Source organism: Somniosus microcephalus, chromosome 10, assembly GCF_052327205.1.
Source record: "Somniosus microcephalus isolate GS21.2 chromosome 10, FLI_Smic_1.0, whole genome shotgun sequence".
Lineage (NCBI taxonomy): Eukaryota > Metazoa > Chordata > Chondrichthyes > Squaliformes > Somniosidae > Somniosus > Somniosus microcephalus.
The window spans coordinates 137,253,007-137,271,398 of NC_140996.1; the positions used below are offsets into that span (position 1 = coordinate 137,253,007).

The following is an 18,392-nucleotide window of genomic DNA, read 5'->3' on the forward strand; positions in this document are numbered from 1 at the left end:
AGTTAGTCTGTTTTTACATTAGTTGATCAGCCATGGCCTGCATTGCTTTGATTAGATTGCCTTTAGCTTCACAGAACCTGGTTTCAAGATCTACAGACCTGATGAATGCGGTGCTCGAAGTCAGGAATGAATAAGAAATTACGTACTGTTTCAGTTCCTCTATTTGAAAGCTGGTAAGATCTGGAATGTTTTCCTCATTTTCTTCCTCCTCATCCTCTTCAATTGCAGTTTCAGCCTGAGGATCACCTTCTGGAAACACCTCGGACTCTAAATTCATTAAAACAAAACCATGAAGTTATACTTTCACTTTACTTATTTACTGATTTAGGTTTTGCAAACAAAACTACAGAAACACAAATGAATCGTTTAAAAAAATATTTTTTTTTAAAGAAAAACTTACGTGTTGGGATGGATTCGACTGGATTTGGCTTTAAAATTCCTGTAGAAAGCAGCTTTGAAAACAGCTCATTAACATCCAACTGCCCCAAATGATTATCCAAAGGTGCAAAAGATGATCCTGTGATATTATAATATTGTTTATTAAACAGAAAATAAATCAATGCTCTTAACTGAATGGACTCAAGTATATAACTTGGCTACATTGATCTAATGGCGACTGAACCAAAATCCAAATAGATCTTAACAGGCAGCGGAGATTGTAATACTGTATAAATTAGTCAACACCAAAAGGTTATTGGCCATTTCAAATCCAAGGCTTCATACGATAAAGCTAATATTAGACATTGTTCCTAGGGACAATAGACCAGTTTAATGCAACATTTCCTGAATTACCTTTTAAAATGTGAACATTTTTCCCACCATTAACCAGCTATAAGAATTACTTTCTGGAAAGTTTCTAATTATATAATAGCATTACCAGAAGACTCAGATCATAAGTCACAGCTTGTATGTTTAAAGCCCATGAACCCTAGGGGTGTAAGAAATCACAGTATTTCCCGCGACACCTCCATCCCTCACCAGGATGGCCTTCTTCCGGCCGAACCATCCACCACCACCATCACCCTCCTCCGCCTGGCTCAACTTGTTCTTGCATTGAACACCTTAGGGCCTAGGCAGCTGAAGGCATGGCCGCAAATGGTAGAGCGATGAAAACTGTAGATGCGCAAGAGACCAGAATTGGAGGCGTACAGAGGTCTCAAAGGGTTGTAGGAGGTTACAGAAGTAGGGAGGGGCATGGCCATGGAGGGATTTGAAAACAAAAATGAGAGCATTAAAATGGCATTGCCGGACTGGGAGCCAATGTAGGTCAGTGAGCAGAGATAATGGGTGACTAGGACTTGGCGTAAGTATTGGAGGAGCTCAAATTTAGAGGGTGCAAGGTGGAAAGTCAGCTGGGAGAGAATTGGAAGAGTCAAGTCTAGAACTAACAAAGGCATGGGTGAGGGTTTCAGCAGATGAGCTAACATTACGCAGGTGGAAACGGGCAGTCTTGGTGATGAGAGGATGTGGGGTCAAAAGCTCAGGGTCAAATAGGATGCCATGGTCCGAATGGTCTGATTCAGCCTCAGAGTGATGGAGTTGGCGGCCAGGGACCGGAGTTTGTGCCAGGGACCGGAGTTTGTGCCAGGGACCAAAGACAATGTCTTCTTTCTTCCCAATATTTAATTGGAGGAAATTTCTGCTCATCCAATACTGAATGTCAGACAAGCAGCGTGACAAATCAGAGGCAATGGAATAGTCGAGAGAGGCGAGGTAGAGCTGGGTGCTGTCAGCCTACATGTGGAACCTGACAAAGTTTTGGATGTCGTCGCTGAGGGGCAGCATGTAGATAAAAAAATAGGAAGGGCCCAAGCATAGATCCTTGGGGGATTTCATAGCTAACAGCAGTTCTCTGGTGCCTCACTTTGATGAGGACAGTTTCAGTACAATGGCAGGGGAGGAAACCTGATTTTGGGGGAGGGGGTTCAAACCAAGAGTTGTGGCAAACATGGACACAGAATTGGGAGGCGACAACATGTTCAAGGACTTGAGAGGAAAGGGAGGTTGGAAATGGGGTGGTTGTTTGCATGGAAAATATCAAGACCTGGCTGCCACTCACTGTATATTACATAATAATTTAAGAGTAAAGCAAATTATGAGAAATTCATCTGTCCAATTTACTGACAGAAAATGCATTACCTTGCTGAATCTGTGTAACTGGAACAGAAGATTGAGGAGGTATGTACTGCTGGCCTTGACTAAAAGGAATCGGATTGTGGGGAAAACCAGTCATGGCATTAACCTACAAAATAAAAAGAATTTCAGATCATGAAAGCACCCAGAGATTACACACCAAATTTATACTATTTCACTTATGAAACAGCCTAACATGAAGTTTATTTTCCTGTCCAATTTTCTACCCTCTTCTCCTAAAGACACTGGATACTAGTCCACAGGCACCAACAGTTCTCAAATGGCTATTTTTCACATTAGCCTCAACATTAACTTTCAGCATTCTGTTTTGACTGGAGAGCATCTGAGCCAAGCTCAACCCTGTCCTTATCTGATGTCCACACGAGCATTTTCCTGTACAGGTCAGATAGTGATCGGGAGCACAAACTTATTTTAGCCTTCCATAGAAAAGTGCCACTAAAACACTTGTAGTGACCTCAATGTCATCCCAGCTTAAATCTATTGACAAAGCACAGTTCCAGGATTGTTGCCAGAACCTTCTGATCTGTAGGTCCTAGTATTACAAAGGACTTTTACTCATCCATACCCAAATTATTGGAGGAGCCAAGGATAACATTTTCAATCATTTTTACTTCAGATTTTTCCCCTTTGAAAGGAATAAAAATGTTGATACTTACAGGCTGCAGTTGATGCATGTTTTCAGGTAATGATGCAGGAAGGTTACTGTTGTAAAATGTTCCACATGTTGGATCATATTGGTCATTATGGGGTCCTGCCAACCGAGGTAATGGCGTCTGTCCATCGAAACAAGGACCAGCTGGCCCGTAGGTTGGGTTGGCCAATGTTGTTCCTCCATGTACGGCAGATTCATTATAATGAGATCCTTGAGGCATATTAAATCTGGGTCCAGATTGTCCATCAAATACTCTTCCCTGATATTGTGAATTTGGAGGATGACCATTAAACAAATGACCAGCGACACCGCATCTTGGATCAGGATGCACTGGAGCCCCATCAAACTGTGGCCCACGAGAACCATCAAAATATGCACCTGGCTGCGCAGCAATGTCAAACCGAGTGCCAGTAGAACCATCAAAACGAATAGCAGGCTGCCCCGAGTGACTGCCTGAACCGTCATAGTGCGTGCCAGGTTGCCCCAGTTGTGGACTATCAAAGCGCACAGCACATTGTGCTGGGCGACCACCAGGGCCATCAAAGTGTGTACTGGGCTGCGCTGGATGTGGACCATCAAAGCGTGCAATAGGCTGCCCTAGACGAGAATTTGGGCCATCAAAGCACTGTGGACCATCAAAACGCATACGAGGCTGCCCTAAAAGACCATCTGGGCTATCAAAGCGTGCGCCAGACTGTCGTGGATGTGGGCCATCAAAGTGCATGGCAGGCTGCCCAGGATGTGAATCAAAACGCAGGTGCCCTACATGACTTCCATGATTGTCTAACTGTGTGCCTGGCTGTGGGCCAAAGCGCGTGCTGGGCTGCCCTGGGTGGCCACCTGGATTGTCAAAGTGACCACAGGGTTGCCCAGGGTGTGAACCATCAATGCGAGTGCCAGGCTGTGGACCCTCAAAGTGTACCCCAGGCTGTCCTGGATGACTGTCAAAGCGTGCCCCAGGCTGCCCTGGGTGTGGTCCATTAAAGCGTGGCCCAGGCTGTCCCAGGTGTGGGCTGTCAAAGCGTGGTCCAGGCTGTCCTGGGCGAGGACCATCAAAACGTGGCCCAGGCTGCCCCATGCGAGGACCATCAAAGCATGGCCCAGGCTGCCTTGGGCGAGAACTGTCAAAGCGCAGTCCAGGCTGCCCAGAACGAGGACCACCTGAACTGTCAAAGCGCACACCAGGCTGCCCTAGGTGTGGTGTAGCTGGACCATCAAAGCATGCAACCGGCTGTCCTCTGAGTGGACTATCAAAGCATGCACCAGGCTGTCCAGAGTGGGAACCACCTGGACCATCGAAGTGTATACTGGGTTGCCCCGGAATACCCTCTATCCAAAGGCTAGGCTGCTCAGGGCCATCATCAATCGGCTGGACAACCTGTTCAAGGGGATCCTGCAGCCTCATCCTAGATCCAGCAATGCGCCCATCACAGCTTGGAGATCCATCCCGACTACAAAGCCATGTCCTGTCTGGTTCAGTGGATTCATCAGTTCTCAATTTTTCCAGGTTTCTTGTAGACCCAGATTTTCCTTGCCCGGGTCTATCAGAAAGTTCCCTAAATCGCTGAGGCATTTCAAGTACGCCAGATCTTGGCCTTGAACTTTCAACTAGTCCATTGCCTCTCTGTGGTGCATCATAAGCAGGTCTTTCCTCCGAATGTTGGTCACATTGGGATCTTGGCTCTTCTCTTTTTATGTCTGATAAAAATAAATATTAAATTATTGTTTTGAACAGACTTGAACACATTAAGTCACACTGCAGAGTGGGATTGACAGACATGCTGTAAAATATTCACAATAAAACCAGTTCAACCCTCAGTACTTTCTATTGTACTACTTGAAATCAGAAAAACAATGTTAATTCTGTACATTTTAACAGGACAATTATAGTACCCAACTTTGTCTCCTACTATAGCAGTCTCTGCAACACTAAAATAGTGAACTCATATCCCATTCAATATTGAGCAAGTAAAACTTTCTTTTAAAATTAATGAGCTCTCATGTATATTAGAATTCCAAAAACATTAGAAAAATGTCTCAATATGACTGCCCAATAGCTATCCCAGCCCAACTGTAGTGGATCTATTGCCCCACATATAAATTAGGCTTAGAAGGGACAAATGAATACTTTAGTGATTCTAGTAATATTTAATTATCAAATATTTGCACCTTGAGTGATAGTTAATGTGGCAGTCAATTAAACTTCCTTATTAAAAAATAAATGTATAAGCTTTCCCCAATTGTCTTGTGGATAAAAGCACAGATGGGCAGTGGTTGACAACAGTTGGCTTCAATGCCCAAGTGCTAGGAATTTTTTTTTTTTTGGGGGGGGGGGGGGGGGAACCGGCAAGATTTCTACACCTGATTACTATACAATAACCCATGCTGGAAAATGTACATGTATAGATATTAGAAGAGAACAAAGATCAGGCTCAGCTGTGATGCCTTGAACAATGAAGTAGCCTGCTAATATTCACACTCTAGTCTGACATATGGAGAAGGTATTGAAGAGCTATTGGCACTCATGATGCCAAGGGCTGAATTTTACCAGCACTGAGGAGGCGGGCTGCTGGGAAAATCAGAAAGAATGGGAGCGGGTCCCAAATTCACTTCCAACCAATCTGCCTGGGAGGCGGGTCTCCGATTTGCGCAGGGTCCCGACTCCTAGTGGCATGAAGAGGATTAAAGCTACTTAACTGCCTGTTAACAGGCAGTTAAGAGGCTTTTTCCAATTTTTAGACTTCTGCTGCGGGCTTCCCTATGTTGGGGAACCCCGCCAGGGTAAGTGAGGTGTGCTGTGGGTCGGTTGTAATGTTTGTGTATAGATGACAACTGCAGAAGTGGTGTGAAGGATGCAATGGAACAGTGGTGAGTATCAGAGGTAAGGAGATGTTGGGAAAGTCATTTTTAATGTGTTTAGATTTTTCTGTAGGTGACAAGCTTTGAAGTGTGTGTGGCCTCACCTCATTGGGAGAAGTGACAGATCGCTTCTGTACCCTCACCTGCAGCTGCCATCTGGTTTATCCTAAGGAGAGTCATTGGAGAGCCTGGGTGCAAGGGCTCACCGTTGTAGTGATTGCCAGTGTTTGGCACCACCTCAATGCTGTCAAACACTGTCAAAAATAGATGGTTCATGTGCCTTTAAGAAAACCGGCAGATGAAGCGTCATCAAATGACATCATCTGACACCGGTTTCCGCTTAATTGGCCAGCAAGCCCGCAGGGCGGGCTTAACAAGGCCAATCAGGGGAAAATAGCATCTGTGCGTCGGACGTTGCTGGGGGTGGGATTAGAACCCGGAAGGCAGCAGTCTTGCCCCCAACTCGTCTCGGTAAGTAAAATCCAGCCCAAAGTGTCAGCACCTGGAGTGGCAAAAAATAAAAATGCAAAGTGATTTTTCTCCCATAAAATCTATTGCAAGTGGTAAACTTTAAATAACTTCAGCAGAAGTGGCAAATCTGAAGGATTCAGTAAGTACCCAAATATTATAGATATATAAAAAACAGTACTAGGAAACCAGTGGCCAGGTGCATTTTGCCAGAGTGGAGAGATAATGCCCATGGCTCTGTGAGGAAATGCCCTATTAGTGCAGTACTGGGACACTTTACAAGGTCCAACAGTCAATTTCTGGAACAACAGAAAATGCTGGAAAAACTCAGCAGGCCAGGCAACATCCGTGGAGGGAAATTAAAAGTCGACATTTCGGGTTGAAACCCTTTTCCAAAACTGGAAAGGAAATAAAATAGATCGAGGGCAGGGCTGCGATAGAACAAAAGAGAAGAGCCATTAAGAGGTATTCAAAACCAGACGAGATGGTAATAGGACAGAGGAGACAAAGACGGCTCAGATTAGGTGTGAAGTGTACTGGCAGGATGAGAAACAGCTGCCATGTGGGAAAGAGAAAAAAAAAGGTGTGGGGGGGGGGGGGGAGAGAAAAGGGAAGACCCAAAACAAAGGGGTGGAAAAGAAATATATAAGGAAAAATGTAATAGGGGCCGAGGTTATGGTCTGAAATTGTTAAACTCGATATCGAGTCTGGAAGGCTGCAAAGTGCCTAATCGGAAGATGAGGTGCTGTTCCTCGAGTTTACATTGAGCTTCCGTGGAACAATGCAAGAGGCCAAGGACGGTGAGGTCCGAGTGGGAATGGAGCGGTGAATTAAAATGACAGGCGACCGGAAGCTCGGGGTCACCCTTATGGACTGAACAGAGGTGTTCCGCAAAACGGTCACCCAATCTGCGTTTGGTCTCCCCAATGTAGAGGAGACCGCATCGTGAGCAGCGAATACAGTATACTAGATTGCAAGTAGTACAAGTAAATCGCTGTTTCACCTGGAAGGGGTGTTTGGGGCCCTGGACAGTGGGAAGGGGGGAGGTATAGGGGCAGGTGTTACATCTCCTGCGCTTGCACGGGAAGGTGCCAGGCGAAGGGGAAGGGCTGTTGGGGGTGATAGAGGAGTGGACTAGGGTGTCTCGGAGGGAGCGGTCCCTACGGAATGCTGAAAGGGGAGGGGAGGGGGAAGATGCGTTTGGTGGTGGGATCACTTTGGAGGTAGCGGAAATGGCGGAGGATGATCTGCTGAATGTGGAGGCTGGTGGGGTGAAAGGCGAGGACAAGGGGAACCCTACCGTGGTACCGGGAGGGAGGGGTAGGGGTGAGGGCAGAAGTGCGAGAGATAGAACAGACACGGTCGAGGGCCGTGTCAACCACGGTAGAGGGAAATCCTCGGTTGCGGAAAAAGGAAGACATGTCGGAAGCACTGGTGTGGAGGGTGGCATCGTCGGAGCAGATACGGCGGAGACACTGGGAGAATGGAATAGAGTCCTTACAGGAGGCGGGGTGGGAGGAAGTGTAGTCCAGGTAGCTGTGGGAGTCAGTGGGCTTGTTGTGAATATTGGTCGATAACCTATCTCCAGAGATGGAGACAGAGAAGTCGAGGAGGGGAAGGGAAGAGTCAGAGATGGACCATGTGAAGGTGAGGGAAGGGTGGAAATTAGAGGCAAAGTGAATGAAATTGTCTAGTTCGGGGCGAGAGCAGGAAACGGCACCGATTTCTGGTCTGTGCTTAGCTGATCCTAGCTAGGGCTCCAATGGCACACAAGTAGCCTCAGAACCCCTGGAGTAGGTAAAGGATATTTTAGTATAAAGATCAGCCAGGCTCTCACTCCTGATCACTAGCCAGATAATGTTTTAAACTGCAAGCATAGATATCAGAGGAGGGCAGAACCAGTGCTTGGTTGAGTTGTCCCCACTATCCAAAGACCCACTGATAATCACCACCTAAGCTCATAAATTAAGTTTAGTGAAAAACAAGGCAGTTGCCACTTAGGTGAGCTATTGCTGCCACTTGGACAACATGAGTTAACATCTTCAGTAAAAATGAGAAAATTGGCAATTTTTTTAAAAAAATCCTGGATAACTTCCCGATCTCACTAGGAGTACGAAAAAGGTGCCAAGCGCAGATACTCAGTATTAAGGCGGCAAGTCTTCTGTTCTTCCTCATGGCCAAAAGTAGTATTCATAAACCTATGAGGTGGTGCCTGCTTGCCAGTGACTGTGTGCATTGTGACCCAGGAAAGAGAATAATAAATTTAACACAGGTGAATCGAGAGAACTGTCATTTACTTTTCTAAATTTACCTTGCCCATCTCTTGGACCAAATTCTTGGAGGTCTCGTTCAACCACAGGGTGATGTTTTGATCCATGCCGCTGATCTTTATGATGCTCGTTCCTTGGCTCTGTCCAGTTATTAGACAACTTTCCGTGATTAGAATCTGCTTTATATCGATCTTCAGGAATTGGAGAACTTCTGATTTGTTTAATTGGTAACGTTTCATCTACGTGTTTTTTGCTATCACGTATGTTACTTTGGTTTCTCTCCTCATCTACTAAAGGACTCATATGTTGACGTAGTGGTGACACATCACAATGTTTGTCATGTGGCTGTCTATTATCACCAACAGGAGAACGTCTCACAGGCTTGACATCGCACGGTTTTCTTCTTTCCGAATGCCTTCCTTCACTGTAATATCCATGCCCACTCTCATTTGACTCTCTTTTTTCTCCAAACTTCCTTTCCTGAAAAGTACCTCTTGCATCATGCCTTTCAATTACTGAATATGAACTGCTGCTCATATTTAGAGACTTACTTCCTTGGTCACCATCTTCTCTTACACTAAGCGACCGATCACCAGATATATCCTTATGAGCCTCTCTTGTTTTCCAACGAAGTTCTGATTCATGCGATTGTTCTAACTGAACCCTGGTTCTTTTTAATTTAGACATGTGTTCAAGATAGCTCAGTTCTGCTTCAGATAATGGTGCACCTTTACCTTGGGTTCTAGCTGATGGAGATTCACCCCTCAGTTCAGTTTTAAAACCCCTGGGGGCAACATGGGTTGCTTGCCAGTCACTAGATCTGCTTTTTTCCTCTTGGTACTGGAACAACTGATTGATTTGATGGGCAACAACAAGAAACTCATCGTAACTTATTTCTGCAGCTGCTAGTCGTTGGTTTGCCTACGAAAAGAAACAGATTATGAACTTGGTTAGATGAAAAGACTTAAAATCACCAAATTTTAACATTTTCTAAAAGTTACAAAAACACTTAATCTGAGGAAGGGGCAGCAATTAGTCGAACTTTGTATCCCCCCAAGCTTGGTAGAAGAAAATTGGCTAGCTCTATCACTATTAACGCAGAGCACATACATGGATATCACGTTAACTACAAAATTGTGCTGTGATGCCTCCACGCCAATTAGTCAGATTGTCCAGAAAACCTAGACTCATTAAAAATGGCCAATTTGGAGGTGCACTGTAGTGTTGTCACTGCCCATGAAGCTATAACTCAACACAAGTAGTCACCTTAAGAGAAATGAGGGAAGGGAAGAAAATAGTGGTGAGGTTTGTCGATAAGAGCTTACCAATAAATCAATCATCGAATATTCTTTTTGAAATATAGACAATCAATTGCACAAATCCAAACAATGAATCAATCATGAATCAAATCAATAACTTGTTTAATAGTTTTTAACCTTGTTTACAAAATTGCTTAAAAAATTGAATTCAGCAACTATACACTATTAAAGCTTCCAACAGCTATCTTTCAACAAAAATGCATATTAGTCTTTTCTGACCATGTCAATTGAATAACATTTATAAAGTAACGTATTTCCTACCATATACAGGAAACTTTCGTTTAACCGGAGGTTAAAAGTTCGGAAAGCTCTATCTACCGGCAAAATTCAGGAGCCGTTTTCTATAAGTTTTTTTTAACTTCTCGTTGCTTTTTCCCCCCCCAGTCAGGCTCTGCAAGGTCTGTAGCTAAGCAACAGCTTCAGCCGACTGTTTTGAAGCTGTTGCTAAATAACAGGGTTTGTTGATTCACACGGAGCTGAAAAGCTCTATGTTTTAACATTGCCGCTGGTTTATACGGCAGTTTTGATCTAACGGCACCAGCTCGGTCCCGTCAGTGCTGGATACCAGAAAGTTTCCTGTATATGGCTCTCCTCATTCTATTAAAGTTCAACCTTCAAGCACAAGCATACTAAAAAGGGCAAGAAATGTGGTTAGGCCCATCTACCACTCCCCAAATGACAGTAATGCTAACTTCTAAGGAAGATTAAAAAAGACCGGCCAATTTCTCCCAAACTCTGAGGCAATCGAGAAAGCTATAAAAGACCATGGTCACCCATGACTCATCATTGTGTAATCTTAACTAACCCACAACCACCCCATTACCTCCACCGCCCCCATAAATTCTACTCCCTCAAACCTGTCAAGTCTGTTCATAAAGAACTGTAGCTTACCTATATTTACGTCTACCCGTAGCCTGCTTGAGAGGGCGACAACGATCTATGAAATACTTTCTGGCAATCATCGGATTGTTTGCATTTGTATTTTACAGACATGCCCACAAGTCTTAACAAGATATCATTCAATTCAAGCATGAGGAGGAAATAACCTTGGAACACTATTCCTTTAACAGCCTTACACAACTCAGGTGACTTTTCTTGACTCTGACATAATACATTACTCCCAGCAGCTTAATTCATTAACTGGAGCTTTCATATTCACACACACACACACAAATGTGAAGACACTTGGCTCAGCACATCCTCAAGTGTTATAATCATGGTATTGGCATGAACATATTAATTGCTTTCGCTCTGCGAGTTTATTTCCAAATTGGAGGTCTTCCTAGATGCAAGCCTAGTCATCCCATATTGAAGAATGCAACTGGTGGAAACACTTCATAGAATCATAGACATTTACGGCACAGGAGACCATTCAGTCCATTGTGTCTGTGCCAGCCAAACAAAAGCTATCTAGCCTAATCCCACTTTCCAGCTCTTGGTCCGTAACTTTGTATGTTACGGCACTTCAAGTGCATATCCAAGTACCTTTTAAATGCGATGAGGGTTTCTGCCTCTCCCACCCTTTCAGGTAGGGAGTTCCAGACTCCCACCACCATCTGGGTGAAAAAAGTTCTCAACTCCCCTCTAATCCGTCTACCAATTACTTTAAATCTATGCCCCCTGGTTATTGACCTCTCTAAGGGATACAGGTCCTTCCTATCCACTCTATCTAGGCCCCTCAATTTTAAACACTTCAATTGAGTCTCCCCTCCGCCGCCTCTGCTCCAAAGAAAACAACCCCAGCCTATCCAATCTTTCCTCATAGCTAAAATTCGCCAGTCCTGGCAACATCCTCGTACATCTCTGTACTCTCTCTAGTGCAATGCTGACCTTATAACAAGCCAACCTATTAGTTGGAAGTCCGTAAGGTAGCTGTGTCAGTACCAGATCTAACTGTCTGTATCTGAAATCTTCAAGGGAATCATAGGAACAGGAATAGCCCATTCAGCCTTTTCGTCACTTAATTAGATCGTGTCTGATCTGTATCTTAACTCCATCTACCTGCCTTGGATCCTTAACCCTTAGTACCCTTGCCTAACAAAATTTTTCAATCTCAGTTATGAAATTTTCAACTGACCTAGCCACACAACAGCTTTGCGGGGGAAAGAGTTCCAAATTTCCACTGCCCTGTGCGTGAAGAAGTCCTTCCTGACATCACCCTGCTGAATAGACTAGCTCTAATCGTAAGGTTTTACCCCTTTGTTCTGGACTGTCCCACCAGAGGAAATAGTTTATATCTACCCATTCAAATCCTTTAATCATCTTAAACACCTCAATTAGATCATCCCATAAACTTCTATACACAAAGGAATACAGGCCTAGTCTATGCAACCAGTCCTCATAAGTTAACCCTTTCAGCCCCGGTATCATTCTGGTGAATCTGCACTGCACCCCTCCAAGGCCAATATGTCCTTCCCGAGGTGCAATGCTCAGAACTGAACACACTACTCTAAATGGGATCTATAGCTTTATATAACCTACATAACTTCCATCCCTCTGAATTTTCAAGATAAAGGCCAATATTCCATTAGTTTTTGTACCTATCCACTAGCTTTGTGATTTCTAACTTGGACCCCTAAATCTCTGCTCCTCCACAGTTCCTAAGCTTCTTTAGTATATTTAGAAACTGATCTATCTTTCTTTGGTTCAAAGTGGATGACCTCACATTTTCCCACATTGAATTCCATCTGCCAGTTTCGTCCACTCACTTACAACTTGTATTTATATAGCGCCTTTAATGTAGTAAAACGTCCCAAGGTGCTTCACAGGAGTAAGGCAAAAAAGTTGACACCGAGCCACAGAAGGAGAAATTAGGGCAGGTAACCAAAAGCTTGGTCAGAGAGGTAGGTTTTAAGGAGCTTCTTAAAGGAGGAAAGTGAGGTAGAGGGGCGGAGAAGTTTAGGCCGGGAATTACAGAGCTTAGGGCCTAGGCAACAGAAGGCACGACCACCAATGGTTGAGCAATTATAATCAGGGATGCTCAAGAGGGCAGAATTAGAGTGCAGATATCTTGGGGGGGGGGGGGGGGGGTTTGTAGGGCTGAAGGAGATTAGAGAGATAGGGAGGGGCAAGGCCATAGAGGGATTTGAAAACAAGGATGAGAATTTTGAAGTTGAGGCGCTGCATAACCAGGAGCCAATGTAGGTCAGCAAGCACATGGGTGATGGACGAACGGGACTTAGTGCAGGTTAGGACATGGGCAGCCGAGTTTTGGATCACCTCAATTTTATGTAGGGTAGAACGTGGGAGGCCAGCCAGGAGTGCATTGGTATAAAGTCTAGATGTAACAAAGGCATGGATGAGGGTTTCAGCAGTGGCTGAGTTGAGGCAGGGGATGTTACAGAGGTGGAAATGAGTTATGCTGCGAATATATGGTCAGAAGCTCAGGAACTTAGTCTATCAATGTCCCTTTGCAACTTTCTGCTCCCATCTACACCATTTACTGTGCCACCTAACTTGGAGTCGTGGTTCACTATTCTGTCATCCAAGTCATTTATAAATACAGCAAAAAGTAGAGGCCCCAGTACAGATCCCTGGGAGGCACCCACCTAAGGCAACGTTCCCTCTAAACTGCGTGGTCGTGCAGCTATCTGCCGGTTCCACACAGCCCGGAACCAGCTTCTCCAATGTGAAATTCCACGCATGCACGAAACTTTGAATGGGCCGCGCAGTCCGTTAAAAGGACCATGCACCCAAAAACACATTAGGGGGAACATTGCACCTAGGTCTTTCTCAGTTAGCAAGGGGCCACGATGACCAATGTAGTTGCATCATATATCAACAGGCATGAGCGGAAAGGAATACAAAACCTTCAGCTGACAACAGGTCATCCAGGGATACTGCCTTGCTGCCCCAGAACTGCAAAATTTCATCCCCAAGTAGCCAGTTGTTGAAAATGAAATTGCTTATGTCTGAATAGAGGGCGAGTCCCTTCATGCAATTAGATCTGATCGCTGCAGAGGGCATCCATTGCAACTTTCCGCACCATGCGAGTTGCTGGCAAGTCAGAAATATAGAATTTGTTCAGCGCTAAAGGCTGGATATAATTTAGAATCTACCTCAAAAGATCGGCCTTTGTTCTGGACCATATTGTAGTACTGGTTCCACAATTACTCTCTTGTGGAATACTCATTAAAAAGCATTAGGGCAAACTATACTGTTCCATAACTCCAAGTCTGTTTATGGGCCATGAGCTGTATGGGATCCAAGCCTCTTCCAGACAAGTTCCCCACACTATGAAGAAGGCAGTCACTAAGCTACTAGTGCTATTATTCCACCATAACTATGGTCTAAAGACCAAAAGGAACTGAATATTGCAATTGATTGTGACTTCAGTACAAAGAATGCACAAGGGAAAATTGCAGCAGCAAGTTCCATTAGAAAGGCCTCAAGTTTCCTGAAGCTCTAAAGAGGTACAGGAAACTTCACGATATCCGGCACCGGCGTGATGCCGATCTATGAAAACTTCCGGACAGACCAGCGCTAATGTTGAAGGATACGGAGGTTTTCATCTCCGTATCTGACAACAAACACTGTTGCTTAGCAACAGCTTGTAAACAGTCGCCTGTACCTTGGAAGCGTCTCTGTAGCTTAGCAACAGCTTCAGAGAGGCTTTCCACAGACTGACTGTTTAAAAAAATGCTAGAAGAAAAAAAACCTAACAAAACGGCTGCTGATTTCTGCCGTTAGATCGAGGTTTCCGGACATACAACCTCCAGATAAACCAAAGTTTCCTGTAGTATGTTGCACCCTACCTGAAAGGCATAGCGCCCTGCTTGGCAGATCACAAATCTTCCTGATGAAAGACTATTCCGTCTGTTCTTGGATCCGGATCAATGAGTAAATGATCCTGAAACTTTGTCAACCGTGAATCAATCCCCCCGCCCCAACCATAATTCACAAACCCTAGTCATTCCACTGGATACCGTTAAAAGCTGCTCAAAGTTGCTTGCACCAGTTCAGCATGCTAAGAGGACAGGCAGCTTTCATGGGAAAACTGCTACCACCGGCCATCTGCATGCTGATATTGGGAAAGCAGCACTACCGTTGGTGGATGGTAGTTATATAGATCTTTGTGGTATTCTAGCTCGACTGCCTGAATAGTTTGAGGGAGAGTGATTATTTTCAACTTCTAATTCAAATCAGGAGCGCTCAGGATTGACCAGAAGCACACTCACTTGCAAAACTACAGAAGCAAATTCCTGTGTTTTCTTGGCCTGATGGAATTTTTTACAGTCCCAGTAAGGAGTAATTTTCACGTCATTGCTTCAAACATCCCTGATAAATACATCCTCAAATGTCCTCAAGACTCTTAGCCGCACCCCCCCCCCCCCCAAATAGCATACACATCCAAGATCTGCTAAATGTGACCCTTTGAAATTCCTGCCAATACTGGGGATTGTAATTATCTGTAGTCACTGCTTAGAGGGAAAGGAGCAGAGGGAACTTCTGTTTCTCGATTTCCTTGTCTGGGATGCTTGGCCTCGGAATTAACTCACCTTTGGTTGAAATAATGAACTTCTTGCCAGGCAGGTGCAAGGTTCTCAAGGGTCAAACTAACAATGTTGCATAAGCTTTGCTGATATCCACCTGGACTCCAAACAAGCCTTTTATTGTAAATCTATCATCTTTTTCTGAAGGTCTGGCAAGAAACCCAAAGTGCCATGGTGATTTTGTTTGCCCCGCACCCCCCCAGCAATTGATTATGTACAATCCTGTGTGTGGTAGTTGAGCATGAGGAAGAAGCTTTTCTACCTGGCCAAAAGGTTAAGAAAAAACAGAAGTATACTCATTACAAATTGTATTCAATACATTTCTACTTACTTTTTTCAATAAATCTCTCTTGCTAGCAGATGTTAATTCTTTTGGGATTTGTAAGTTTGCATCAACACTCATCCTTTGCTGCCTTGGTGTTCGAGGTGACAGAATGCCTTTATTTCCAGGATGTACATCCTTCTGTTGATGAGGACATTTTGTATGTGCCTGGGTCTCTTGTTTCTGCTTCAAGCTACAAAGCAAACATTTATAATGAGGTATTACATATCAATCTGCTTGTTATTAACTTGACCATCTCAAATAATTGACTAGTTGTAGTGATAGCTCAATAACTCCTTTAGAGGACTTGAGTTAAAACCCTATCCCCTCAAAAATCATTCAAAGTTAATTTCCTTGGACATGTTCCAATGAAGGGACACCTGAAATATTAATCTTCCTTCCTTCTTTAGATGCTGATCCATCCACATTGTTTCAATTCCCTCAAGTGGCTTCTGTTAGAACCTGATGGCATCACTACAGTACTATGCAATACCTGGCAGCAGCCATAGAAATACATCAAAAAACACACCTTCTTTGTGCTTTAGGCACTACAGGTAAAGGAAAAATTAAAGATGCAAAGTGATTACACCAGGAGAAGGAAATATGAAACACGAGAGTAAAACATTGAGAATATGGGAGCAAGAATGGCAGTCAACATAAAAGGGAACCCAAAACTCTTCTACTGGAATGTAAACAGTAAGCAGGTAGTAAGAGGCGGGGTGGGGCCCATTAGTGACAAAGGTGATATATGCTTAGAGGCGCAGGGCAAGGCTAGAATACTCAAGAGTACTTTTTAAATTGGTGTTTACTAAGGAGGTGGATGCTGACAAAATATCAGTAGAAGCAATGGAAGGGGTGAAAATTGATACAGGATTTACTAGAAAGGCTGGGTATCCTCAAGAGTGGACAAGTCACCTGGTCCAGATGGCTTGCATCCCAGGTGGCTAAGGGAATTGGGGGAGGAGATAGCAGAAGGGCTTACCATAATTTTCCAATCTTCCCTAGATGCGGGGGAGGTGCGTAAGGATTGGAAAGTGGCAAATGTGACACCATTGTTCAAGAAAGGGTGCAAGGACAATCCTGGTAACTACAGGCTGGTCAGTTTAACATTGGTGGTGGGTAAAGTTTTAGAAACAATAATCAAGAAAAAAAATTAACGGGCACTTGGAGAGGTTTAAGCTAATTAGTGGAGATTTTATAGGTAGAATTAAGAAATAGGAAAGGATTTAAGACTGTAGTGGGAGTTGTGTATAGGCCCCCTGGTAGCAGCTGTGAAGTGCTAAATTGTATAAATGCAGAGATTAGACAAGTGTGTAGCAACAGCAGAGTGGTTTCAATGGGGGATTTTAACTTTCATATCGATTGGGATAAGCAGACTAGCACGTCAGAAAAGCAGACTAGCACGTCAGAAAGGTAGTGAATTTCTTGAGTGTGTCCAGGATAGTTTTCTGCAACAATATGTCCTAGAACCAACAAGGGGGCATGCCATATGATTAAGTAATGAGTCAGATTTAGTTAACAACCTAATGGTGCGTGAACATTTATCTAATGGTGAGCATAACATGATAAGAGTTCAACGTAGTGTCTGAAAGGGAGAAACGCGAAACAGCTAAGATTCTAGATTTAGGTACGGCTGACTTCAATGCGATGAGACAGAGACTGTCCACAATAAACTAGGCAAATCTGTTAATGGGTAAAACGACAATATCAGTGGGAGGTGTTCAAAAAAGAATTTCTGATACAGAACCAGTTTATACCCCTAAGGGGCAAGAGCTCTACTTGCCAAAATAATCCATGGATGACTAAAGAGGCAAGAGACAACATAAAAAAGAAAGCATACAAAAATAGCAGATCCTGGCGAATGGGGAAGATACAAAGAACAGCAAAGAGTGGCAAAACAGATAGTAAGAGCTACAAAAAGGGAGTATGAAAAGAAACTTGCCAGGGATATCAAAACCAACAAACATTTTTTACAATTATTAGGAAAAAGGGGGTGGTCAGGAGCAATGTTGGCCCCTTAAACTGGTAACAGTGACATTGTCAATGATAAGGAAATAGTGGACATGTTGAATAATTACTTTGCATCAGTATTTACAGTAGAGGAAGAGGATAGCATGCTGGAAATCCCAAGGAAACTAATATTGAATCAGGGACAGGAACTCAACAAAATTAACATAAGCAAAACAGTAATTTAGAAAATAATGGCAAGAGTGACAAATCCCCAGGACCAGATGATTTCCATCCCAGGGTTTTAAAGGAAGTAGGTGAGCACATTGCAGAGGCCCGAACTATAATTTTCCAAAGTTTTCTCTATTCAGGAACCATTCCTTTAGATTGGAAAATTGTGCATGTCACTCCACTACTTAAGAATGGTGAGAGGGGGAAACCCGGGAATTTATAGACCAGTTAGCCCAACATCTGTTGTCGGGAAATTACTAGAGTCTATAATTAAGGATAGGGTGACTGAATACCTTAGATGATGGGATCGAAAGCCACATATCCAAATTTGCTGAGGACATGAAGATAGGCTGCATTGTAGGCAGCGTAGATGAAAGCATAAAATTACAAAGAGATATTGATAGGTTAAGTGAATGGGAAAAACTGTGGCAAATGGATTTCAATGCAGGTAAATGCGAGGTCACTCACTTCGGACCTAAAAAGGATAGAACAGGATACTTTCTAAATGGTGAAAAGCGAAAAACAGTGGCGGTCCAAAGAGACTTGGGTTCATAGAATCATAGAAATTTATAGCACAGGAGGCCACCATTTGGCCCATCTTGTCCGTGCCGGCCAACAAAGAGCTATCCAGCCTAATCCCACTTTCCAGCACTTGGTCCGTAGCCTTGTAGGTTACAG

At 43.8% G+C, this 18,392-nt stretch overlaps 1 protein-coding gene across 1 annotated transcript in view; it reads right to left on the minus strand.

Annotated features, from left to right (window-relative positions):
* The window catches only part of pcf11 (PCF11 cleavage and polyadenylation factor subunit), a 49,355-nt gene that overhangs the window by 12,599 nt on the left and 18,364 nt on the right, over window positions 1-18,392 (minus strand). The window contains exons 6-11 of the mRNA XM_085998889.1: window positions 15,546-15,729; window positions 8,445-9,324; window positions 2,811-4,504; window positions 2,140-2,242; window positions 401-517; window positions 147-267 (exon numbers count right to left, since the gene is read on the minus strand). Coding sequence (XP_085855015.1) covers window positions 147-267; window positions 401-517; window positions 2,140-2,242; window positions 2,811-4,504; window positions 8,445-9,324; window positions 15,546-15,729 — 3,099 coding nt within the window. The remainder of the gene's footprint in view (window positions 1-146; window positions 268-400; window positions 518-2,139; window positions 2,243-2,810; window positions 4,505-8,444; window positions 9,325-15,545; window positions 15,730-18,392) is intronic.